The following is a 27340-nucleotide window of genomic DNA, read 5'->3' as shown; positions in this document are numbered from 1 at the left end:
GAGAGGAGATTGGAGATATAGTGGGCAGTAGACTGGGAGAGGGCCTTGTAATAGAATAGAAATATACCTGAACTGCCTGATTCTTATACAAGGACAGGAAAGACACAGAGAGAAGGGAGGCATGGCCTATAGGGGCAGGCTGGGCTGAGGGGCATCTGCGCCCCTGGACTGGTGCCATAGTGGGCTACATCACTGGGCCACCTACATTTTTTTTTTCCTTTAAAATGTTCCTAATAGGCTGCCGTGTCAAGTCTTACCCCCCCCAGGCTTAAATTTGCCAACCCTTCCCTGGTGGCCTATATACCCTCCAGGTGTGTCTTCTTTCCTGTCCTGACTAAAGTGCAAAGGGGGATTAACCCCATAGTGTACACTGCCATGGAGACGGAAATACCATGATCCCCGAACAGAGGATAGCCAGCTTTCTGTATGTACACAGTAGGAGTATAACAGGTAAACCCCAGTGCTACAACAACCAGTCTAAGCCAGGCCTATACAAAACACAGGAGCCAGTTACCCTATACAGCTGAGGGATTACTGCTGGTGCTGAAGTTTTGGGAGTCACTTCTATTGAAGTCAGTGGGTTCAGATCTTCGGTGGCTCCTTATAAAATCCTATTGCCTCTTAGATGTGACTGAATTGCACCTACATTATTGTCTTTACTGCTGTTCTGGGAGTTATTTACCAACGTTCAAAGGTGCAAATCTGCACTAGAACCACCATAACTGGACACTTGATTTTATTGTCTAGTTTGTACTAGCTAGATACAAGGTAATTGCTGATTGGTTGTTAAACTTTTAGTGCTGATTTGTACTTTTGAGAACTGTTAGTAATTATCCCTTAATGTTAGTACTTAATATTGCAAATCTATTGATCACATGTTGAAGTGTACATCCATGTCACATATATTATTGTAGATATATATATATACATGCTGCACAGAAACTCTGACACCAGCCCCGTCCTCCTCCCCACCTCTTCCCAAGTACACGTCCTCCTGCCGGACCAGGGGTCCCATGCTGGCCCGGCCACCTCCTGTACACTGGTCACAGGGGAGCAGGAGAGGAGCTGTGATTGAGGGGGGTTTGTGGGCTGTATGAGGGGGGGATATTTAAAGACTGTGCAGGAAGCCGCCCCCGTGTCTCCTCCTCACAGATATCTCCATCACTGCGCTCAACTACACAGCAACACTCGTAGCTGCCGCCTGTGCTCTGTACCATGTGACTGGTACAATCACATGACCTCGTGACGTCAGGAGGAACTGCGGGATCTGGAGATTTCATATCTGAGCGCTAGAAGTACAGTCTCCTCCCCCGTCACGTGTCCCCGCCCAATCTCCTCCCCCCGTCACGTGTCCCCGCCCAGTCTTCTCCCCGTTACCTGTCTCCGCCCAGTCTCCTCCCCCGTCACGTGTCCCCGCCCAATCTCCTCCCCCCCGTCACGTGTCCCCGCCCAGTCTTCTCCCCGTTACCTGTCTCCGCCCAGTCTCCTCCCCTGTCACGTGTCCCCGCCCAGTCTTCTCCCCGTTACGTGTCTCCGCCCAGTCTCCTCCCCCGTCACGTGTCCCCGCCCAGTCTCCTCCCCCGTTACTTGTCCCCGCCCAGTCTTCTCCCCAGTCACCTCCCCCGTCACGTGTCCCCCGCCCAGTCTCCTCCCCCGTTACTTGTCCCCGCCCAGTCTCCTCCTCCGCCACGTATACCCGGGGCCACAGACGGTCAGAATCCGGTAATTATATGGAGGGGAGTGTTGTGTCCGGTTATACAGCACCGTGTGTATATGTGGCCCCATCATCTGGTTATGGGGCCCCTGAGTGTCAGCAGTGCACGTCTGGGGGGCTGTGTTAGGAAGTAGTTGGGTCTATAGTGTTTGCAGTGGATGTGATGTGTAGGAGGAGGGGGGAGCACTGACCAGGAACTTATACACAAGATAACGGGGAAGAGAGAGAGTGCAGAGGGGGAGAGAAAGCAGCAGAGACGCTGGATGGTGATCACAGCTGAGGGCTCCTGTACACAGCAGAACAAGTGACTGTGTCACACACAGACTGATATTATTGTCTGTACAGCTGTATTCCTGCTCTGTATTCTTATTATTACACTATTACTATAGTCACATCTATCAGTGCTCTCCCCAAGACATACAGTCACCGGGTCACACGGTTAGGGATGGGGTCATACAGTCACCGGGTCACATGGTTAGGGATGGGGTCATACAGTCACCGGGTCACATGGTTAGGGATGGGGTCATACAGTCACCGGGTCACATGGTTAGGGATGGGGTCATACAGTCACCGGGTCACACGGTTAGGGATGGGGTCATACAGTCACATGGTTAGGGATGGGGTCATACAGTCACCGGGTCACACGGTTAGGGATGGGGTCATACAGTCACCGGGTCACACGGTTAGGGATGGGGTCATACAGTCACCGGGTCACATGGTTAGGGATGGGGTCATACAGTCACCGGGTCACACGGTTAGGGATGGGGTCATACAGTCACCGGGTCACACGGTTAGGGATGGGGTCATACAGTCACTGGGTCACACGGTTAGGGATGGGGTCATACAGTCACCGGGTCACATGGTTAGGGATGGGGTCATACAGTCACCGGGTCACATGGTTAGGGATGGGGTCATACAGTCACCGGGTCACATGGTTAGGGATGGGGTCATACAGTCACCGGGTCACATGGTTAGGGATGGGGTCATACAGTCACATGGTTAGGGATGGGGTCATACAGTCACCGGGTCACATGGTTAGGGATGGGGTCATACAGTCACCAGGTCACATGGTTAGGGATGGGGTCATACAGTCACCAGGTCACATGGTTAGGGATGGGGTCATACAGTCACCGGGTCACATGGTTAGGGATGGGGTCATACAGTCACCGGGTCACATGGTTAGGGATGGGGTCATACAGTCACTGGGTCACATGGTTAGGGATGGGGTCATACAGTCACCGGGTCACATGGTTAGGGATGGGGTCATACAGTCACAGGATCACATGGTTAGGGATGGGGTCATACAGTCAGCGGGTCACACGGTTAGGGATGGGGTCATACAGTCACCGGGTCACACGGTTAGGGATGGGGTCATACAGTCACCGGGTCACACGGTTAGGGATGGGGTCATACAGTCACTGGGTCACACGGTTAGGGATGGGTTCATACAGTCACCGGGTCACATGGTTAGGGATGGGGTCATACAGTCACCGGGTCACATGGTTAGGGATGGGGTCATACAGTCACCAGGTCACATGGTTAGGGATGGGGTCATACAGTCACCAGGTCACATGGTTAGGGATGGGGTCATACAGTCACCGGGTCACATGGTTAGGGATGGGGTCATACAGTCACCGGGTCACATGGTTAGGGATGGGGTCATACAGTCACTGGGTCACATGGTTAGGGATGGGGTCATACAGTCACCGGGTCACATGGTTAGGGATGGGGTCATACAGTCACAGGATCACATGGTTAGGGATGGGGTCATACAGTCAGCGGGTCACACGGTTAGGGATGGGGTCATACAGTCACCGGGTCACACGGTTAGGGATGGGGTCATACAGTCACCGGGTCACACGGTTAGGGATGGGGTCATACAGTCACTGGGTCACACGGTTAGGGATGGGTTCATACAGTCACCGGGTCACATGGTTAGGGATGGGGTCATACAGTCACCGGGTCACATGGTTAGGGATGGGGTCATACAGTCACTGGGTCACATGGTTAGGGATGGGGTCATACAGTCACCGGGTCACATGGTTAGGGATGGGGTCATACAGTCACTGGGTCACACGGTTAGGGATGGGGTCATACAGTCACCGGGTCACATGGTTAGGGATGGGGTCATACAGTCACTGGGTCACATGGTTAGGGATGGGGTCATACAGTCACCGGGTCACATGGTTAGGGATGGGGTCATACAGTCACTGGGTCACATGGTTAGGGATGGGGTCATACAGTCACCGGGTCACATGGTTAGGGATAGGGTGATACAGTCACCGGGTCACATGGTTAGGGATGGGGTCATACAGTCACCGGGTCACATGGTTAGGGATGGGGTCATACAGTCACCGGGTCACATGGTTAGGGATGGGGTCATACAGTCACCGGGTCACATGGTTAGGGATGGGGTCATACAGTCACCGGGTCACACGGTTAGGGATGGGGTCATACAGTCACTGGGTCACATGGTTAGGGATGGGGTCATACAGTCACCGGGTCACATGGTTAGGGATGGGGTCATACAGTCACCGGGTCACATGGTTAGGGATGGGGTCATACAGTCACCGGGTCACATGGTTAGGGATGGGGTCATACAGTCACCGGGTCACATGGTTAGGGATGGGGTCATACAGTCACCGGGTCACATGGTTAGGGATGGGGTCATACAGTCACATGGTTAGGGATGGGGTCATACAGTCACCGGGTCACATGGTTAGGGATGGGGTCATACAGTCACCAGGTCACATGGTTAGGGATGGGGTCATACAGTCACCAGGTCACATGGTTAGGGATGGGGTCATACAGTCACCGGGTCACATGGTTAGGGATGGGGTCATACAGTCACCGGGTCACATGGTTAGGGATGGGGTCATACAGTCACTGGGTCACATGGTTAGGGATGGGGTCATACAGTCACCGGGTCACATGGTTAGGGATGGGGTCATACAGTCACAGGATCACATGGTTAGGGATGGGGTCATACAGTCACCGGGTCACATGGTTAGGGATGGGGGTCATACAGTCACCGGGTCACATGGTTAGGGATGGGGTCATACAGTCACCGGGTCACACGGTTAGGGATGGGGTCATACAGTCAATGGGTCACACGGTTAGGGATGGGGTCATACAGTCACAGGGTCACACGGTTAGGGATGGGGTCATACAGTCACCGGGTCACACGGTTAGGGATGGGGTCATACAGTCACCGGGTCACACGGTTAGGGATGGGGTCATACAGTCAATGGGTCACACGGTTAGGGATGGGGTCATACAGTCACAGGGTCACACGGTTAGGGATGGGGTCATACAGTCACAGGGTCACACGGTTAGGGATGGGGTCATACAGTCACAGGGTCACACGGTTAGGGATGGGGTCATACAGTCACCGGGTCACACGGTTAGGGATGGGGTCATACAGTCACCGGGTCACACGGTTAGGGATGGGGTCATACAGTCACTGGGTCACACGGTTAGGGATGGGTTCATACAGTCACCGGGTCACATGGTTAGGGATGGGGTCATACAGTCACCGGGTCACATGGTTAGGGATGGGGTCATACAGTCACCGGGTCACATGGTTAGGGATGGGGTCATACAGTCACCGGGTCACATGGTTAGGGATGGGGTCATACAGTCACCGTGTCACATGGTTAGGGATGGGGTCATACATTCACCGGGTCACATGGTTAGGGATGGGGTCATACAGTCACTGTGTCACATGGTTAGGGATGGGGTCATACAGTCACCGGGTCACACGGTTAGGGATGGGGTCATGCAGTCAGCGGGTCACACGGTTAGGGACGGGGTCATGCAGTCGGCGGGTCACACGGTTAGGGACGGGGTCATGCAGTCAGCGGGTCACACGGTTAGGGATGGGGTCATACAGTCACCGGGTCACACGGATAGGGATGGGGTCATACAGTCACCGGGTCACACGGTTAGGGACGGAGTCATGCAGTCAGCGGGTCACACGGTTAGGGACGTGGTCATGCAGTCACCGGGTCACACGGTTAGGGACGGGGTCATGCAGTCGGCGGGTCACACGGTTAGGGACGGGGTCATGCAGTCAGCGGGTCACACGGTTAGGGACGGGGTCATGCATTTACCGGGTCACACTGTTACAGATGGGTTAATACAGTCACCAGGTTACATGGTTAGGGATGGGATTATACAGCCACATATGGGGGGTTAGTCACCTGATAGCCTCCTGATAGTTTCCTGTAACCATATATAATCTAGGTGAGGATATTTGTCTATATGGTAGATCATTGACTATATGGTAGCATGTGAGGTTATGTGGGTGACTATATACTTGTTTGTCGCTAGTGTACTCTGTTTTCCCATACTGTGCACATGAAATATCATCATTGTTGCCGAGACAAAATGTATTCTTTCTAACTTGTCATGCTTCAAAAAGTACGTGTTTTAGTAATAGCAAGTGTGTAAGGTATATATTTATATAGTTCTGTCCATAGCATGCAGCTGTAAAGCACAGTTTCACCAGTCCACCTCTGCACCATACCCCACCCACTGATGCGTGATTATGTCACTTACAGCCTGTTGTTTTGCACCATCACATAGAAGTAGGCCGGCCGAGATTTGGCAAATTACGTTGTCCTGTCCTCCTTCCTGCCAGCTTCTTCTGCTGTCTGGGAGAATGACAGTCTCTGGTGTCTGGGAGGAACATCTGGGGGCCTCTCAGACATTCCATGTTTTGGGATGTATGGCCAAGAATAAACCATTAAAAAGTAAAAAGAGCAGGCTAAATGGACAATTTGCTTCTATATTTCTTTGGTTTATATGTTTTTCTAAATAAGGCTTATTTATAAACACGGAAGGGTTCTGTACAATGATCATTTTGTGACTTTCTACAGATGTACCTGTGTTCACAAGCGTCACAGTATATTTGGGCAAACCTAAGCTATCTACCTGTGCTATCCAGCTAATAGTGTACCCGGACACGTCTTCCCCACCAGATCCACACAACCGGGCTGTGCTACAGTCTTATTCCCAGTGCTGCTTATGTGGGTAAGTATTTCACACCCGTTCAAATACCTGAATGAAAAATACTATGTCTATGTTTAACAGTTCACTATAACAGTTATTGCATTTTTACTGAATAATGGATTAATTACACAGTAATACAGATGCATAACATATAAGAGGAAAGCAACATAGTATAATATACTCAACAATCCAATCTCTGCATTCACTGAGCCAGAAGCATTCTGAAAAATCTCTGATAAATTGTCCTACTGCCAGTAAGACAGTGTTTCTGCCCAGATGTCAACCTTTCAGCGACCATCAATGCAAAAACTGGTAGACTTCTTGTATTGTAGATGACTACACTTACTGTTTACATGGGGAGCTATCCTCCTTGGCTACCATGATTGGTGACCCTTATCTGCTGGCGTATGCCCCAAATTGTTTAGTCTCCCAAGCCGCTGCCTTAGTGTCACACTTGTTTCCACCCTCTGCTTTATTTCTCACATCCAGTCTCTCCCAGTCCTATCTTCTCTACCTTAGAAACATTGTTAGAATGCACCATGTTCTTACCCAAGATGCCAACAAAATTGTAATGCACTCTCTCATCGACTACTACAATGTCTGTAATAACTTCCTCTCTTGCTGCTTCACATCTGCTGCACCATTTTGTTAAGCCCTACACTGTGTCCCTGTGTCCTCCAAGACCAATTCAAATTACTCACCCTTACCTGCAAAACCCTTAATAACACCACCCCTATATTTTTCTCAAATCTTGTATCTCTTGCCCTCTTAGATCTACCTTTGAACATTGCCTTACTCCACCTCTCATTAACACCAAACACTTTTCGTTATTTGTGATATACCCTAAGCGGAGAGTCTGGATTTCAGAACACAGTATTTAGACAAATGTTATATTAGACACAATGGAGCATATTCAGTTAGCTGTGGGAGGATAGAGTTCTTTGGACTGCACTTGTGTCTTGGAATGTGGCAATACTCACAAAAATAAATACAATTAATAAGTGGATCATATTTGCTAGTGTATATAAATATACTTCATTCTACTTATACAAAATAATCCGTGATTACAATGCTTCTGCCTAAAGTAAATTCATGGCAATAACACTGATGTACCTGCACAGGCTGTGTTTAGTTTTGTTATTGTTAAAAATGAAAAAATTCTGATTTAAAAGCAAAAAAACTAGATTTCCTTTCCCTACTCCATGGCAGCCCTTACAATCGGCTAATCCCGTAATCAGCTAGAGTAGACAGGAAAGATTTTGCCCCACCTGGGCCTTATATAAAGCAGCCCCTCCTCTTCCTCAGTGTCTCTTTTTTCCTGTCTCAGCTTGTGTAGGACAGGGTAGTGTAGTGTGTGTCTTTGTTTTTTTATTTTATCCGAGAGGGCTTACCTATTTGAGGTTGTGGCTTCCTCTGTGCTGACTGCTAAGTGCAGTTCCAGCCGGGCAGGTCTGGGACAAGAGTCTCCCCTCCTAAAGTAATGTGGATATGGACTCCCGGCGGTTGTGCACGGAGGACACGCACGCCTGCTCAGTGCACAGCGCTATTCTTTATCCAAGCTCACCTGTCAGGATGGAAACAGGTGAGACAATATGAGGCTTAGTGTTTGCTTGGTGATTGATGATGTTGGACCTAGCAGCAATCTGGATAAGTGTACTATGGACCAGGAGCGCACCCCAAAAAAGGACACCCCAAGGTAAGCCCTTAGTAAGGGGTTTTTATGTACTTTTAGCATAGGTTACTTGGTTCCTCTTTGTTATTGTTTACAATTCCTCTGTGGAGCTTGTGCAGGGAAAAAGGAAATGTAAAGTCAAAAATCGTATGTGTGCAGCTTGTGATGGTCGATTACCGAAGGATTGTACTGATCCATTATGTGTGTCATGCACCCCTGAAACGGTAGAAGAGCCTGGTCCCCTTGAACAATTCAAACAGTTCTTTTCATGGATAGTTAAAGCGATGCAGGAACCAGACCAGGGAACAAGGCAGGGCAGGTTTCCTATAGCTGAAGATATGGAGGAAATAAGGCCAGGGCCGTCCTCTGAAACATGCAGTTCTCTTTCAGGAGTGGGATTCGGAGTCGGATAGTGAGGCTGAGGTGAAAGAGGATTCTAGGATGTTTAATTTGGATACTCTGAATGTTATACATATTAACAAATAATTAGGTATTGAGGAGCCTACAGTTCCGATCAAACCTCAGGATGCATTGTTTTCGGAGCACCAAGTAAAGTCTACAGTGTTCCATACACATAAGGTGATTAAAGACTTGATCACTAAAGAATGTCAAGCCTTAGACAGAAGATCCTAACATGGGGAGACTGAATTGCATGTAACCTATTCAGGATGAGGATGTGCTGAAATGGTGTTCAGTGCCTAAGGTGGATTTAGCCATATCGGGCTTATCCTCAAGGACCACTCTCCCGTGGGATGATGGGGGTCCATTGAAAGATGCCATGTATAGGAGAATGGAGACTTCCTTCAGGAAATTACACATCTCCTCGGGCATAACGCTAAATTCTGGGATAGCCATGGCTTTGGTAGCTAGAGCCCTGAGGTTTTGAGCCAGTACTCTACATTCAGATATTGAGGATCAGATAAATAGATTGTATCTTCTTAGATCTTTAGAGATTATGCAAAAGAGCATTGACTTCTTGTGTGAAGCCTCGTTGGATACGATTGTATTCTCTTCCAGGAGCATGAGCTTGGCAGTTGTAACAAGAAGGGGGTGCCTTCAGGACAGTTCTAGATTTACGGGCTCTCAACTGCTATGTGCGAGCAAAACATTTCGGGATGGAATCTATCAACTCAATCCTCAAAGCAGTAGAAACAGGAGATTTTCTGATGGCAATAGACTTAAAGGATGCATATTTTTATATCCCAATTGCTGCCCATCACCAGCAATCCTGAGATTTTGCATTGCAGGACGACACTTTCAGTTTACTTACCTTCCGTTTGGCCTTTCCACATCTCCAAGAACATTCACCAAGTTCCTTATAGTTCTCATGGCGGCACTCAGGGAGAGAGAGGAGTGGCTTTATGGTCGTATCTGGATGATAACCTAATTTTGGCAAAGTCAGAGGAAGCAGTCTTGAAGATTACATCCCAAGTAATCCAGTTTCTGCAAAGGCACGGTTGGTTAGTCAATGTATCGAAAAGCCATCTGACACCATCACAACAGATTGTGTTTCTTGGAGTACAAATAAATACAAGAGCGGACAAGGTCTGTCTCTCAAGAAAGGTTGGAGAAGATCCAGTCCTTGACGCACCAAGTTCAGAGTCAACCTCGTGTTTCAGCGCTAACATGTCTTCGCTTCCTAGGAATGTTTTCCTCAACAAGAGAAATCCTTTCATGGGCAAGATGGCATATGACAGATCTTCAAACAAACCTCTTTGCATAATGGGATCGTACAGTGGGGTCTTTAGATTTTAAATTCAACCTCTCAAGATCAGCGAGACAGTCCCTATGCTGGTGGCAGCTTCCAGGCTTGAGAAAACAAGGTGTGACTCTCTCGATACTGGATTGGTGTGTCCCTTACCACAGACGCCAGTTCAATAGGTTGGGGTGCTTACATGCAAGGCATGGTCACACAGGGCGCCTGCCGAAAGTAAGAGCGACTTCTCCATGGGAACATTTTGGAGATAAGAGCAGTCTGGCATGCAGTCCAGTACTTCCAGTCTTATCTGCGAACCAAACATCTGCAAGTGTTCTCCGACAACAGAACTGTCGTGGTCTGTAGAAAAAGGGAGGTTTGTACCAAAAGCTGAGCAATGCTGACCGAAATAACCACACTATTGGCATGGGCAGAGACAAACCTGAGGTCTCTTTCAGCCCTCCACGTGGCAGGCAAAGACAACGTGGTGGTGGACTATTTGAGCAGACACCAAGTCCACCCAGGAGAATGGGAGTTGCACGAAGAGGTCTTTCAACTCGTACGACACAGGTTTGGAGCACCATAAATAGACCTGATGGCCACAGGAAGCAATGCCAAGCTACCCCTCTTCTACTCCCGTCACAGAGACAGCTGGGCCCTAGGAATAGATGCCCTGTCAATGCAGTGGAACTTCAAACTGGGGTACATGCTTCCTCCCTTTCCAGTCATCCCTCAAGAACATAAAGAAAGAAAAGGTGGAGGTGATTGCAGTCCTCCCGGCGTGGCCGTGGCCTTGGTTCGCAGTAGCACGGAGGATGTTGCTGGAACATCCATTGCCAGTCAGACCAGACCTCATACATCAGGGTCCAGTGCTGGATCCAAATCCAGACTCCCTCGGTTTGATGGCGTGGAAACTGAGCGGCAATTACTGAAATCCAAAGGTGTTTCAGATGAGGTAATAGACATTCTAATTCAGGCCAGGAAGAAGAATTCCTCTGTAATTTTATTACAGAATTTGGAAAAGATTAATTTGTTGGGCAGGGGACATGGCGAAGGATCCCATGTCTGCCAGTGTGCCGGATGACTTGGAGTTTCTCAAAGATGGTTTTGTTAAAGGACTAGCACCTCCTATGTTAAAGGTGCGAGTATCTGCTCTCAGCATCCTTCTTGATATCAAGCTATCATCTCAAGGTCTCGTCTTCCAGTTTTTGCAAGCACTGAAGTGGTTACGACCAATACTGAAACCATTCTTAGCCCCTTGGGACCTTAATATTGTCTTAGACGCCTTAACAGCTTATCCTTTCGAACCTTTGCAAGGCATATCTCTCAGGTGTCTGACTCTGAAGGTGCTCTTTCTGGTGGCAATCACTTTGGCTTGTTGAATAGGGGTCATAGATGCATTATGGTGTGAAGAACCCTTCCTGAATATCTATGAAGATAAAGTAATTTTGAGGACAAATCCGGATTATCTACCCAAGGTTGTATCTTCCTTCCACATCAATCAAGAATTAATTCTACCATCTCTCTACCCTCATCCCACTAATAGTGACGAAACACGTCTCCATACTCTAGATGTGGTGAGAGCTATAACTGCTTACATTATCAATACAAAAAATTTTAGGAAGACAAAGCAACTATTTGTACTTCTTGAATGTCCTCGCAAAGGACATGCCTCATCCAAACCCACATTGGCGAAGTGGATCAGAGAAGTGATTGCACAGGCCTACAGGGGGAAAGGGTGCGAAGTACCTAGGATACTGAAGGCGCATTCAACTAGGGCGGTAGCGACCACCTGGGCACATAGAACCCATGCATCGGCAACCGACATCTGTAAGGCAGCCGAATGGTTGTCGATGCACACTTTCTCTAAGCATTGTCTTCTTGATGTTACAGTCTCTAAGGAGACACAGTTTGGGAGAAGGATTTTCCATCAAGCGCTGTGCATAAATTTTCTGTTTGACCTTATTAAGGTGTTGGTTTTATTGCCTTCCCGATTATTGTAACAACCAAAGTGTGCGGTGGTATGTCCGAGTCTGCCACAAAAACACTCATGCACAAAGTATATACTTTAAAAATAGTTTATTCTAATATATAAAAAACCATATTAGGTACAACCAATGTGGGCTGTTATCAGTGCCAAACCAATTATTAGCGAGGTAGGTGCACCTACCCGCCAACCAGATATTATGTATACCAGTCCAGCAACTGTATAGAATGCGTTCCACTCTATAAATGTAGAGATTATGATATGATTTTCACGGGATATCCAAACCCTAATATTAGGGATAATAGTATGGAGAATACAGTGATGTATTTGGGAGGTCCAACTCCGGAATAACTGGTGAGATCCAATGCGGAATGTCAAAGGTAACAAAAAGTCTCTTACCAATTAGGCGATGTATTACAAGACCGGTACCTTGATATGTACTATGTATCCGAAATGGATCCTCCTTCTCTGGATGTAGATATTAAACGGAGCTCCGTGTATAGCTCTTAATCTCACCACATCAACTCCAAACACTAGCGCGCGGTCCCGCTGGTGACTGACGTCATAGGAGTGCGTCCCCGTCTCCTCCGGGACTCATCAGAAGTATAAATGTGAACGGTAAGTAAAAAGATGCACTGGTATAGGCACTGATCCAAAGTCCACAAGAATAATTTAAAATTGTTTGCTGTTCACCTGACGCGTTTCATCCCCATCCCGATTATTGTACTGCTTTGGTATATCCCATTGTAATGGCTGCCATTGAGTAGGGAAAAAAAATTGAGAATTATACTCACCGTTAATTTCCTTTCCTTGTCATACTCCATAGCAGCCCTATATTTTCCCACCCTTGTTCTAATATTTATGTTAGTTACAAAAGACACTGAGGAAGAGGAAGAGCTGCCTTATATAGGGCCCAGGTGGGGCAAAATCTTTCCTGTCTACACTAGCTGATTAGGGATTAACGACCCATTGTAAGGGCTGCCATGGAGTATGTCAAGGAAAGGAAATTAAATTGGGCAGACTAGATGGGGCAAGTGGTTCATATCGGCAGACAAATTTTATGTTTCTATGTAATAAATTCTGAGATACATACACACGTACATGAGGAAAATACTGATACACAATTAGTAATATATAATTTAATATACCTACACACACATTTTTATATTATTAAACTATTATATGTACTGTGTGAAAGGTTGTTGATTAGTTTGCTTAACTGCTATTCAAAATGGACCGCCATCACTAACTTTGATACAACAAATTGACAACTAAAATGGGGGGAAAATTCAATGGCAAAAAAAATTGCTGCTCAGTGTCTCTGAAAGACACCTCGCAGTGATTTTTTTTTTTTACAGAATTTATTGGGTAGATTAAACATTTTATGAGGGTAACTTAGATGCATTGAAAGATACAATTGCAAGATACAGAAGCCTTACAAATAGTTAGAACTTTATAAGTGTACAAGTGCTCAGATATATATATTTCCAAAAGTGACCAGAACACCCCACAGATCTAAACGTACAGTTGCTTTATAATGCAAAATATATCCTGCAACAAGATAACTAATAGATGATGTATTATGATTTGATGTTACTGTACACTTTTGAATTTGTTGATTTTACGAGGGATATGACAGGTAGTCGGATTCATTCATGAGTTCAGGATGACAATTGCTTGCAATATACAAGGTATAGGGATAGCCTGAACGATAGAACCATTAATTAGCTAGATACCTATGAATGACATCATTAGGGGGGGGGGGGGATTGGCTAGGCTGATTATTTAAACATATCAGATCAGACTGTTTGCCTCGTTAAAGCTTGTTTCATCTAAACATGCATCAGTGTATATAGAATAGTGTATTCATTATACAGGAAGTCACATGTTATATCATCTGACTGTTTCTCCTGGCCATGGTACCCTCATCCTGATCCATCCTTTTAATCATATTGGTTTTGTACTGCTATACTCTCGGAGAACTAAGTTAATCAGACAACTGCCTGTCTATCTCCTTGTCAGAATCCTCAATATCTTGTAGGACTTTGACCCCACGCTCATCAGTGGGATGTATTATAATACTTCTATTATTTCCCAAATCCTTCAACGCAATCCTTTCATTTTTTTTATTTTATGTCCGTATTACCTTAAACCTCTTCCCACATCCTCGCACACATACGGGGCATCCAGCAGATAGTAATTCTGTTTCATTTTCTTACTTGTTCCCAGGTAAATCCTTGCGTGCCACCTCTCTGATTTATATGTTGTACGACGATTATGTCTTGCTTGAGGTGAGCACCTGTGTCTGTTTCCTTCACATTTTCAAGGGCCAAGCACTAGACTGATAATCCAAAACTCTTAATTAGGGACAGTTCAATTCCAACGGGGTGAAATATTTACATTCATATCATTAAGGTATAAAATGTTTTGTTTTTTTTCTTTTTGTTTTAACAGGTGCATTAATGAGCAGGATTCTATCTAACAACAAAAGTGGATGTATATAAAAGGAAATTCTTTTATGAATATTTCAGTTTTCACCCACAAGTCTTATCAACTACAGAAGTTCTAAAAACAGCGGATTCACACAAGCTATTTTCAGTTTCTGAATAGGAGAAGCCTTGTATAGGTTGTTACTCATTAAAACACACAATGAGTCTTACAGGAGAGAGACCATATCTATGCTCTGAGTGTGATCAAATGTTTATATGTAAGGCAAAGCTGATCAGACATCAGAGGTTTCACAGGGAGGAGAATCCTTTTTCATGTTCTGAGTGTAGTAAATGTTTTCGGACCAATTCAAAATTAATCCGACATCAGAAGATTCACACAAGAGAAAAAACATTTTTATGCTTCGAATGTAACAAATATTTTCTACACAAGTATCAACTTGTTAGTCACCAGAGGAGTCACACAGGAGAAAAAACATTTTTATGCCTTGAATGTAATAAATATTTTCTACACAAGTATCAACTTGTTAGTCACCAGAGGACTCACACAGGAGAAAAACCCTTTTCATGCTCCGAATGTCAAATATGTTTTAAAAATAAGTCAGAACTTATTAGGCATCAGAAGATTCACACCGGAGAGAAGCCCTTTTCATGCTCTGAATGTAGTAAAAGTTTTACGGCCAATGCAATATTAATCCTACACCAGAGGAGTCACACAGGAGAAAAACCTTTTTCATGTTCTGAATGTAACAAATGTTTTACACAGAAGCCACACCTTGTTAGACACCAGAGGATTCACACCGGAGAGAAGCCCTTTTCATGTTCTGAATGTAGCAAGTGTTTTAACAGTAATGCACCCCTTGTTAGACATCTTAGAATCCACACAGGAGAGAAACCATTTAAGTGCCCTCAATGTAGCAAGTGTTTTATGGAAAAGTCAAATCTTACTGTACATCAGAAGATTCACAGCGGAGAGAAACAATTTTCATGTTCTGAATGTGATTATTCTGTAATACAAAAGGTAGATCTTATTAAACATCAGAGAATTCACACAGGAGAGAAACCATTTATGTGCTCTGAATGTAATAAATGTTTTACACAAAAAAATACACTTCTTACTCACTTGAGAAGTCACACAAACAAGTCACTTGGTTCCGAATAGAGCATGTATTTCATAAACAAGTTGTTTAATTACAATAATATTCACAAAGGGGGAATCGATTTTCATTTACTTAATGTGGCAAATGTTTTAGGCAAAATCAAAGCCTTTTAGACTGGAAGGTCCAGCAATGAGACTTGGGGCGCTTTCCACCTGGGATGGTCTTCCTGTAAGCAAGAACTGCAGTATGCCACCCAACAATGACTGAGTAGTCCCAAGTAGGGCATGTGGTTTATTAAGCTACTAATGTAAATCCTTAATAGGTTTTACAATAGAGGCTACAATCTCCTCTCCACGTTCTTTCCTCCTGCTCCCTCCTTAACGCCCTTCAATCTAGCTTTCATTTCCTCCATTCCAATGAAACCATCTCTATGCTGACAACACTCTCAATTTACCTCTCCTCCCCTGACCTATCCCCCTTCCTTCCTCTCTTGTGTCTCTAGTTGTCTATTCTCTATCTCCTCCTAGATGTCCTAGTGAATTCTTAAACTGAATATGACTAAAACAGAAATCTTTGTCTTCCTCTCTAAGGTCCTATGCATTTCCGTTGATAATTCCACCCTCTCCTCTGTATTTCCTGGGTATTATCCTTTCTTCTGCTCTTTCCTTCTCCACGTCCAGTTCCTCTCCCATTCCTGCTGATTCCATCTTTGTAATATCTCCAGAATAATCCCGTCTTACCTGGAAGCTATTTAAACTCTCCTCTTTACTGCTGTAATCTTCTGTCACCCTCCCCTATAAAAATTGCTCAACAACTACCCCACCCCATACACTTCTAACCTATTTCCACACATCCTCCTGCCCACTGTGCTTTGTCAATGACCGGCGCTTCACCTCAACATCAATGACATTTTATGCTTCCATGTTTCTTTGCATGTGGGAATTTTTATATTTTTAGGTATAGTTAGTAAGAACTGACATCTTCTAATGATTACAGCCAGGATAGACCGTGGCAATCTTTTATTTTTTATTTTTAAATGTTTATTTTCAACAACAACATGAGATATTAAGATACAGAAAATAAATAGGAAGCATTTAAACGGTACATATAGGGATCGTACATGCCGACAGGATGTCTTCGAAATAACTACTCACAACAATGGAAAAATCAACCTTAAGGTCATCCATAACGATTGCAACACTCGAAATCCTGAAGGGTATGAATGTGGTCGCCCTACAGTTTCCCAAAGAGCTCATGACAGGAGCCCTCTAACAGCTACATGTTGGATTTTTCTGTTTTTAAGGAGGGGGGGGAGGAGAAAGCAAAAGAGCACCCGGGGAGGGATGAGGCCTGCCCAGACCCTCTCCAGCTACGGAAAAGAAGACAAAAGAGTAAAGATTCACTGAGTCCCAGGAGGTGTAGATTGGTGGAATGTATACCACGGATCCCATACTTTATGGAATTTAATAATCCAATCCTGCAGAAGGCTTCCAATATACTCCATCATTGAGGCTATATACCAGACACGAGAGAGAGCCCCCCTGAAGGATGGGGGGACTTCCAGTCTCTGGCAATCTCCATTCAGGTTACTGCACAAACATGCTGTACCAGCTTATCGCTATATTTGGAAAGGGATTTGACTGGAGAACAAAGCAACATAACCACGGGATTAGAGGTGTTTTCAAAATGCAAGATTTGGGTGAGAAGCCCAGATATTTGGAGCCAGATACTGGTTACCATGTGGCATTGAGACCGTGGCAATCTTTTGGTAACAAACTAAGGTTTTGTATTTAAACTGTTTAAACCAATTTGTTATACCACAAGTTTTCTTTGTGCAATATGTTTTACCATTTATGCTTTTGTTTGATTTGATAATTGCTTCGGTTTCCTCCCACACTCCAAAAAGATACTAGTAGATCGAGCAGAAGAACTAGTAGAACTGGCTGCTATCAAAATTAACCCTAATCTATCTGTGTGTTAGGGAATTTAGACTGTAAGCTCTATTGGGGCAGGTACTGATGTGTGAGTTCTCTGTACAGCGCTGAGGAATTAATGGCGGTACATAAATAAATGATGTATAGTTGTATATAAATAACACAGTAATGTTACAATGATGTGATTTTACCTAATATGAAGGTATAACAATCTGCAAAATAGTGATAAATAGTGATTATAGTCCAACAGGACTATCCTGCATATAGACTGAATTGCCATTTATATAGAAAATTGGGAGCTGAATGAAAATAAGATACCTGAAGCTAAGATAATGGTTACGATAAAAGTTTATATCTTGCTCTGATTTTTTTCCTGTACTGAAGACACTATAGGGGGTATTCAATTGTTAGCGAGTTCCGAAAAATACTGGCGCTCTAAAAATATTACCGGTAATACGGTAATTTGCGCGTAAATACCGTTCATACAGGAGCTGCGAGCTGAAATCCAGCGAGATATTACCGTATTAACGGTAATAGTTTTAGAGCGCGAGTATTTAGCGGAACTCACTAAACAATTGAATACCCCCCTATGAGTTTGTTTGAAAGTGTTCATTGTATGAGATAATTGTAGGAAGTTGACAGACCTTTGTCTCTGCTCGTGTTAAATGACTGTATGTATTGTTAGTAAACTCATAATGTAATTCATGCTCAAAAGGAAACACTTCAGTCTTGAGAAGCCGGAACAATGACCTACTTATCTACCTCAGATAATGCTTTACATGTATATCATAATAATTAGTGTTATAGGAAGTTCACTGTCGCAAGTATATGTTTTATGTGACAGGACTTTAGATATGTTTAAAATAACTTGTAGATGTCCTGAGTCCTTGGAACCATATGGCTTAAATAAGCTAATAAATGTCAAGTCACTTGTTATCATATGATTTAATGGAGTCCATGAACCAAGATGCCTACCTTCTATCTATGCATGTTTGTTCATTAAAACTTTGACTATAACCAATGATGTTTGGATACGAGCCAGCCAAAAGGCTATATAACTGTATGTAAGCTTCTAATGCTGTGTCTATTATTGTATAAACTAGGCGTCTGTGTACTCAATAAAAAAGCTTTGCTTTTCATCTGTCTCTGCATTCGGAGATATTATTTCTATATCAGTTTGGCGTTTCTGCCTAGGTTTGGATATATGCTTTGAAAACCAGGATACAGCAGCCTATTTGGAAATTCTCCTGCAGAAACTGTGGCCACAGAGGTAAGCGATTATTAGCTGTCATTTTCTACATGAAGGAATGGTACTATAATCATTCCTGGTCCTTCAGAGCAAGCTCCAACAACAGCCTCCTGTTATGGGGTAAGAGTCAGGTGACGCAAATCTATTTTACTTCCTTCTCTTTTCTCTCTATTGTATAGATTGCATTTGATTTTATGCCGTTACATGTCTAAAATATCATTGATTACACTGTTTTTAATTGCATTATGAGATGCATTGATTATATTACTTGGAAGTGGTATTGATTTATCTGATGTATTTGATTTTATTGTATTGAGTTACATGTATTTGTGTTTAATGTTACTTTAGTTCTGTCCTCTCATTCTATGGTTATTTTTATATAAGTATTATTCTAACATAAGCATGATGAGCATGTGAGACTACGAGGGGTCTGCGTTGCTATTTAAGTGATTTATTTAGGTACAGATCTTTTGCGTTTCTGAGTATTGGGTAACCATGTCTGCCAGGAGATAGAATAGGGACTTTCACTATCCCTCGTTGATTTTAATTATTCACAGAAAGCAGAAGTGTATCTGTGGTGATACTTTCATGAGACCTTCCAATCAGACGTGGCTGTCGGGGTCTGTCTGGAATACAGTGAAATATTGACTCTGTTCTTGCACTGTGGGGTAAGAACTCCACAATCTAAGGTTCCGGGTATGTGCCGTTAATGTGTAAAGTAGAATACCTGCGTTTTCGCTATCAGATTGCATTGCTGGTGGAAGTGGCAAACTACTCAATGAGCGGACCGCACGGAGTCAGACATAGTCTAAACAAATGTGAACATCTGTGATTACTTCAAATACTCATCAGAGTAAGAACATAAGCCAGTCTTGCTAAGATATGGGGCAGCATGGTGGCGTAGTGGTTAGCACTTCTGCCTCACAGCACTGGGGTCATGAGTTCAATTCCCGACCATGGCCTTATCTGTGCGGAGTTTGTATGTTCTCCCCGTGTTTGCGTGGGTTTCCTCCGGCTGCTCCGGTTTCCTCCCACACTCCAAAAAACATACTGGTAGGTTAATTGGCTGCTAACAAATTGACCCTAGTCTGTGTGTGTGTGTGTGTGTGTGTTAGGGAATTTAGACTGTAAGCTCCAATGGGGCAAGGGACTGATGTGAGTGAGTTCTCTGTACAGCGCTGCGGAATTAGTGGCGCTATATAAATAAATGATGATGAAGATATGATATAGAGACTGAGTGACCTAGAAGAACATTGTGAATTGTCACTAATATTTTAGGAGTTTTGTGTGCAGCAACAATTTTGTGTTTGAATAAGATATAATAATGGGACACACTCAATCCTTGGTGGGTATTCCCAATGGGACTTCATCAAGTGTCATGTGTCACAAACATGGATTGGTTGCTGTGAAATATCTGAAGAAATGGAATGAGAAAACACAGGATAAACTAGCTGTTCCTCTTACAGGTATCTTCGATAAACATGTTTTGAATAAATTAAGGAATGTTCAGTATTTTGAAGAAGAAAAAAGGTTTATAAATATTTCATTTAATCTTCATGTTAATTTATCGTGAGGATGGTATCTTGATTGCATTTTTTTGTTGCATAAATTTGTTGCCTTATGTCAGGGGGCGCGGACACCGCCGCAACTCTCTTCTGCCTTCTCCGGGCGTCACGGCCGCCTGCATGACAACCGGGACGTCACTTCCTGTATTCGGCCCGACCGTTGCCAGGGCAATGGGCGGACGCCGAAAATGACTGCTCTTGCGCCCCGGCAATTCTGAGCAGCCGGGTGCATATCATCAGCATATGGGCTAATTAAGCACTTGTTTAATTGGTCATCTGGGAGTGTTTACAGGGCAAAGCCCTGATTGGCCAGTAGCAGTATTTAAGGCAGGGAGGGCTTAGCCTCCCTGCCAGTTATAGTGTCCTGACACTCCGTTTGCTTACCTGCTCCTGTGCTGTGTTGGTGCATATCCCTTTAAGATTGCTTTTCTGTGTATGACCCTCTGCCTGTGACCTGGACTCCAAACAATCGCTAGTTTCCCTGACCGTTTGGCTTGTATACTGGGCTCCGCTATTTGCCTGTGACCCTGACCTCGGCCTGCCTCTGACCATCCGTTCCAGCCTGGGCCAACATTCCTGATTCCATCTGCGCTGTGGCCATCTTTTGATGAGCTTTTACTACTCTGAGCCTAAGACCTGGGGGCATCTGAGTACCTGTGAGCATATTGAGCTCTACAGGAAAGGCGGCTATTAAAGGTGAAGATCTCTACCCTACCTGTTCTAAAAGCTCATCTAGGTGGTCGTAGGCCATAACACCTTGTCTCCCTCTAACCAATTGTTTGCTTCTTTCTAAGTTGGGTTTCTAAGTGGGGAAAAAAAACCATACAGCAGCTGTTCAGCTCAAGTTTCCCTTCTAAATGCCCATATAAACATGGAACAGTCACAGAGACCGTTTAAATAGTGACAGTGAGAGAGTTTTACAGCATCACCCACAGCCCCCCTCTCTGAAAAAAATGAAAGTTTCACAGACAGTAAAATTTCGGTGAGGTTTGAAATGAAGTAGTACTATGTCTTTCCTACCATTGGGGTCACTGCGAGACATTAGGGTATAGTAGGTGGGACTAGGAGTTTAGGCACTTAGATTTGTTATAATTCACACACTCCTCTCCTACTATACCCCTCCTTTATTGCAAATACCTCAGTATTTTCTATGTGCCTAAGAGATAGGTCACATAAGTATAGGCTCCTGCCTATACTTAAGTTAGTTTTAGGTTATCATTTATTTTTATTCCCTTCAGGAACACCGCGGTGTGACTCGAACCGCCTATGCCACCCTGTCTTTTGCTTGGAACGGGCTGGGCTTACTTTGCCACCGTTCCCTGTTGCAATTCCGAATACGCCCCTCCTGCCGCAGTATAAGGAGCCTGCTGCCACCACTGAGCTCCTTTATGGCGCCCCAAAAAAACGTTCCTTCTGGTTAACTGTCACTGCTAGTGTACTCCTGTGCTGGTACACTTGGGCTGGTAACTCCGGACCTCTTAAAGAAAAGCAGCTAATGAATCTACAGACTGAAGTGTCTTTTACATTTCTGTCTCCATTACTGAAGCCATGTTGTCTTACCTGTCAGTCTTTGCTTAAATCTTGATCTCCATGAAAATGGCCACCTCCATAGGCATCATTACATGGACATAGAACACAATTTTTTTTTTTTTTTAAATACGTTTTTATTGAGATTTAAGAACATAAAAAAAGTTATACAAACATTTTCAACAGTATTTGTTCTGATTGGTAAATGATAAAGAAAGTACAATCTCACAACATTATGCCAAAGAAGAATAAATGTATCAAAAAGAAAAAAAAACATTTCTAATCTCATAAGGAAAGCTATTGATAACCTAGCACATAAAACAAAAAGACAAACACGGGGTGGGGAAGGGGTAAAAACATACGGAAAGGGTGGAAGGATAGTATAATGAGAACCCTCATAACAATATATCCATTTCGGCTTCAGCTAATTGATTAAAATATATCTAAATCTTATATAAAACAATTTTGAAGAATAGCCTAATCCAATAACCATATGGGTCCAGTATATCTCTGTATCTACATATAAATAGCTCAAGTGGGTACGTCTAAGTCTGCGAATTCTGGAGAATCAATAAAGTTCAACCAAGGGCCCCAAATAATAATATGTTTCAAAAGAATCCGTAGTTGAAAGATGTAGTTTGTCCATAGACCTATAATACTCTAATCTATTAATCCAGTCCTGGATATTTGGTGGTATAGTTGTTTTCCATCTCACAGGTATAACTGCTTTGGCAGCCGATATCACAAATTTTAACTAGGATTTTTTAAAGCTATGAGTTAACATTTGAGAAAATAATGAGACACTCGGGCAAATTTATCAACCTGCGGATTTGAAAAAGTGGAGATGTTGCCTATAGCAACCAATCAGATTCTAGTTATCATTTATTTAGTACATTCTAGAAAATGACAGCTAGAATCTTATTGGTTGCTATAGGCAATATCTCCACTTTTTCAAACCCGCAGCTTGATAAATTTACTCCTCAGTCTCCATCTATAACATGTTGTCACATTCCAGGAGAATATTTAGTGGATCCCTAGTTTCTGTCAGTGAGTGGTACTCAGGAGCACAGAGTCTAACGGGTAGGGGGTTTTCGCCAGTGGCCCCCGCAGATATGGGCTTCACTGCTCCTATCCCGCAGGTTGTGGCCTCCCGAATGAGTTCTGACAGACTAATGGAGCTAGAAGCAACAGATTGGTAACTCGGGGCAACAACAGGAGTATCACTGATTAGTAACAGTCCTAATGGCAGTGAAGATGAATTAGAACTAGCTGGTCTGTAATTGGTAACACAGGGTAACAACAGGAGAATCATTGATACAGCAACAGTTCAACAATAGCGGTAACAAAGATAGGACTAGCTGATCCAGAAATGGTAACTCAAAGTAACAGGTGAGGAATCACTAATACAGCTATAGTTCAGACGAAAACAGGGGGTGGAGTAGAACGTAGCTGATCCATAAATAATAACTCAGAGGCTAGTAGACGAGTCACTGGCACAGCGACAGTTCAACCAGAGGCAGACATGGAATAGAACTTTAACTGATCCAATAAAGATGATTCTAGCAACAGATGAGTTACTGGTTACAGCGACAGTTCAATATATGAATAACAAGGAAATGGAACTTAGCTGATCCATGAATGGTGATTCAACAACGGGTGAGTTACTGGTACAGCAACAGTCCCAGCGTAGAAGCAGCAGTGGTGTTGAGCTAGCTGATCCGTGAATGATGATTCTGGCAGCAGGTGAGTTACTGGCTACAACGGCAATCCCAGCGCAGAAGCAGCAGTGGTGTTGGCCTAGCTGATCCATAGATGGGGATTTCGGATTAGCAGCCAGGAGTGCAGGTACACCAGGTAGTTTGTTAACAGCAGCTCAATGTGCAGGAGAAACGGGAAATAGAACTTAGCCGCTCCAATGCAGAATGATACAAACAACAGGTGAGTTACATGTTACAGCGGCGTCTCCCAGCAATAAAGCAGCAGGGGCATTAAGTTAACTGATCCGTAGATAAGGATCCCAGGGCAGCAGCTAGGTGCAACGGGTAATTTGTAAGTAGTGTCCGTAGGAGGAAGTACAGCCGATCCAGGACAATAAGCAAGGCACAGCAGAAGACACAAACCAACGGAAGCCAAGTCCATAGAGAGAGTGTGTAACTTGAAGAACAGACATTGGACAGAGGGACAATGGGACGTTTAAATAGAGCTCCAAAATCCTTAGCACCAATGGGAACAGGTAAGAGGTAATAAGTGAACGTAACAGGTGGCACATGCGCAGAACCAAATACAGATGATGACTTGGAAAAGAAGTTTAGTAACCTAGATCACCGCTTCCAGGAAGAAGGTAACAATGCCGGTACTTGTCTATGGGACCGGCGTGTGACACATGTTTATTACTCCTCAAAAATATATCTGTCAATTTAAATAGTTTTAATTAATTGGGGATAAGCCTTTCTTATTCAGGGGACCAGACTTCTGAGATATGCTGTTTTCATGGCAACCTCTGGCCTCTCTGCTTCACATACTGGATATTTAGAGTATGACAGGTTAATGCAGAGAGATCTACAGATATGCTGTTTTGTCCTTATTGAGGCTCATCACTGCAGGTACAATTAGCCTTAGAACAATGACAAAGGTTATGGAGTGTTCCACTATTCCCTACAAGCAATATTGAAATAAGCCACTCCCATACAAAAGACCAGACTTCGCGGAAATTACATTTATATTAATTGTGGATAAACGTCTGTATTCAAAAGATATCATAACTCAAATGTCATTAATCAGAAAGGATGGGTGCCTGAAAGCCTTCATTTTTGGTTTAACACCCCAAAATAGGATTATTAAGAAGCACACAAGGGGTTAAATATTTCAAGCTGCAAGTTTCCAGCAGGTTTGAAAAGTGGAGATGTTGCTGTTATGCACGTTTTGTCGCTATCCAATAACGATTGTCGGATCTCGATTTGTGTTTCCAACGCACAAATATTTATTCTCAAAAAGTATCAGAATAATCAAGCGAAATAATAGTAAGTACAGCCGTTACTTATCGCAGGCGCTCTGGTTCCAGTGAACAGTCTGTCAGTCCTGAAGTCTGTGGTCAAGGTGACTGATCACTTCATAAGAGCTACTGCTTATATGCAAACAGAGATACAGTGAAACAATGCAGGTGGTATAGCTTGCTTCTATTGGTCCAGGCATCAAGAGGGTCCAGGGTGTTACACATCATAGGCTGATTCAATCTAAGGAATCCAAAGGTGGGGGTCTCTCCAGGGGATGAGCTCTGTTCTTCCCGCCAAACTGCTCTGTTCTTCCCGCCACACTCCAATTACAATCAGTCCATTAGCATTTGACAGTTAATATCATATTAAAGGTTTATTCCCTAACATCAATAACTAGAGTATGCAATGTGCGATCTCTTCGCCGAATGCACCGAACAGCTGCTGATGTAAAGGGGATTAATATGATATTAGACATGACACATTTCTTTTAACCTGAACCATATGTATCACTAATATGCATATAACTTATAATATTACACATAAACACTACTATATTTCGACATAAATAACTATGTGTTGCAACTACGATTAATGTGTACTATTTTACAAATGTGCGTGTTTGTGCGAATGTATGTAAAAGCGTAAATGCTGTTGTTGCCACGTGTTGCGGCTGGGCACGCCCTTCCACGCCGTAGCGTGCTCTACGCATCTTTTCAGACAAAGACAACCAAGTTTGCTCGATTTTAATTGAAATGACTTTATCCAATTTGCTGACTTCCACATTGCCTATAGCAACCAATCAGATTCTAGTTATCATTTATTTAGTACAATCTACAAAATGACAGCTAGAATCTGATTGGTTGCAACATCTCCACTTTTCAAACCCGCCGGACACTCACAGCTTGATACATTTACCCCCGGGACTCAAGACTTTGAGCTGCAGTGATTTTTGCAATATGTATCACCCAGTTGCAACTTTTTTGTTTGAAGAAAAATGTTGTAATACTTTTCTGCATTTATAAATATAGAAATAATTGAGCAACAGGATCAGACTCAGATTAAAAGGCAGTTAACACTCTATTTCCTATTGCAAATTATCATAAAAATATTAAAAGCCGTAACGAGTGATAAAGTAGGGTGCAACGCTAAATGAACGTTAGTAGAGATTCCTTCTTCTTTCAATTATACAAATGCAATTGCAAAATAAAATGTGTTGTCGTGAATGGCCCTTTACTGTGATTTCCTGAAATGTATTGGATTTATCGGAATGCTATACTTTACTTTTATTGGTGCTTTATTTGGAGTTCAGGGGCAACTGTGCTTTGCAGTAGTGTCTGGTCTAACTGTGTACAAAGGAAACCGCTGGAAGCTCTAATATGCTTACAAGATGGAAACAAAGAATGTTTGTCTCTGTTTAACTCCCTCTGTCTACCACTGCAAATGTATTTCTTGGCGTACATGTCTATGAACAGTTATAATTCAGGATGCACCAATGTTCTGGAGTCATTTGCATACTAGGCAGTTTGAGCAAGATTCCAGCTCTGCAGAATCCAGAGAATCAGATCACCCGAATCCTGCAAATCTGGATTTGATCCAGTATTTAGGTGCATCCTTATTATAAGGTGCAGATTGTGGAGGAGAGCTTAGGTCATCGGCTTTCTCTTATCGCCAGTCTGATTATGTCCTAGAACATTACTACCCTAAACGAGCAATAAAAAACTAAAGACAAATCTTTTTGTGTACTGTATTGTATCTTAGCATGTAAAAAAAGTGCTATAGAAAGCTTCATCACGGGCTGTCACTATAGTAAAGCTAGATATTAAAATGGCATTTATGTATACCTTGTAGCATAAAACGAAACTGCACATGGTAGATTTTAAGGATAAACACAAGTGTTAATTTGATGCATGAAACATAGAACAATAGGATCGCTGTGGGATTTTAGCCAGGGGGTGCTGCATGAGCTTACAATGCTGATTGTCTTTGTGAATGCAGCCATGCACAATTTTAGGCATTTAACTGCTTAGCCCAATAGGCATACAGTAATTACAATGCCTTGGGCCTGGATCATACCATGACACATCCTGTATCCTTATTCATTTCATTTTAATGTCCGTGTGTATGCAGCCTGGGCTGTGTATTGTTCGTCTTTTCTGGATTTTCCCCTCAGGATAAATTGTCTTCTGCTAGTCCGTTAACACTTTGTGTCTTTTCATTACACCCTATCTTATGGCTCCTGTCTTCTTTAATCCTTGGACCCTTGATCTGTCTCTTACTGTCCATTGTGATTTATCGCCCGGCTCATCTGTCAATTTGTGTCTCCGTTCCTGCCACTATGTTCTTGGGGCCCTTTCTTGAACGTTGTTCCAATCTCTTTTCCTCTGTCCTTAAATGTGTAATTATCTTTCTATATCTGTACCTGCCCCAGTACGTGTGTTATCCC

General features: G+C 43.7%; 1 protein-coding gene across 2 annotated transcripts; it reads left to right on the top strand.

Moving 5' to 3' along the window:
- Nucleotides 1-1643: 1643 nt before the first annotated feature.
- Nucleotides 1644-18700, top strand: LOC142151199 (uncharacterized). Of its 2 annotated transcripts, XM_075206568.1 has the most exons (4): nucleotides 1644-1722; nucleotides 6595-6748; nucleotides 14312-14373; nucleotides 14537-18700. In XM_075206568.1, exon 4 carries the CDS (start codon nucleotides 14732-14734, stop codon nucleotides 15689-15691), a length of 960 nt encoding a protein of 319 aa, XP_075062669.1. In that variant the 5' UTR covers nucleotides 1644-1722; nucleotides 6595-6748; nucleotides 14312-14373; nucleotides 14537-14731; the 3' UTR covers nucleotides 15692-18700. The 2 variants fall into 2 exon arrangements, with proteins under 2 accessions (XP_075062669.1, XP_075062668.1); XM_075206567.1 differs by lacking the exon at nucleotides 14312-14373.
- The last annotated feature ends 8640 nt before the right edge of the window (nucleotides 18701-27340 follow it).

Source organism: Mixophyes fleayi, chromosome 4 (assembly GCF_038048845.1).
Source record: "Mixophyes fleayi isolate aMixFle1 chromosome 4, aMixFle1.hap1, whole genome shotgun sequence".
NCBI lineage: Eukaryota > Metazoa > Chordata > Amphibia > Anura > Limnodynastidae > Mixophyes > Mixophyes fleayi.
Note: the sequence above shows the minus strand (reverse complement) of the source record. Positions and strands in the feature narration are given on the sequence as shown.

Bases quoted from the DNA above. Each gene is read 5' to 3' on its own strand.
- LOC142151199 (XM_075206567.1), top strand. From the start codon at position 14,732: ATGAGTCTTACAGGAGAGAGACCATATCTATGCTCTGAGTGTGATCAA.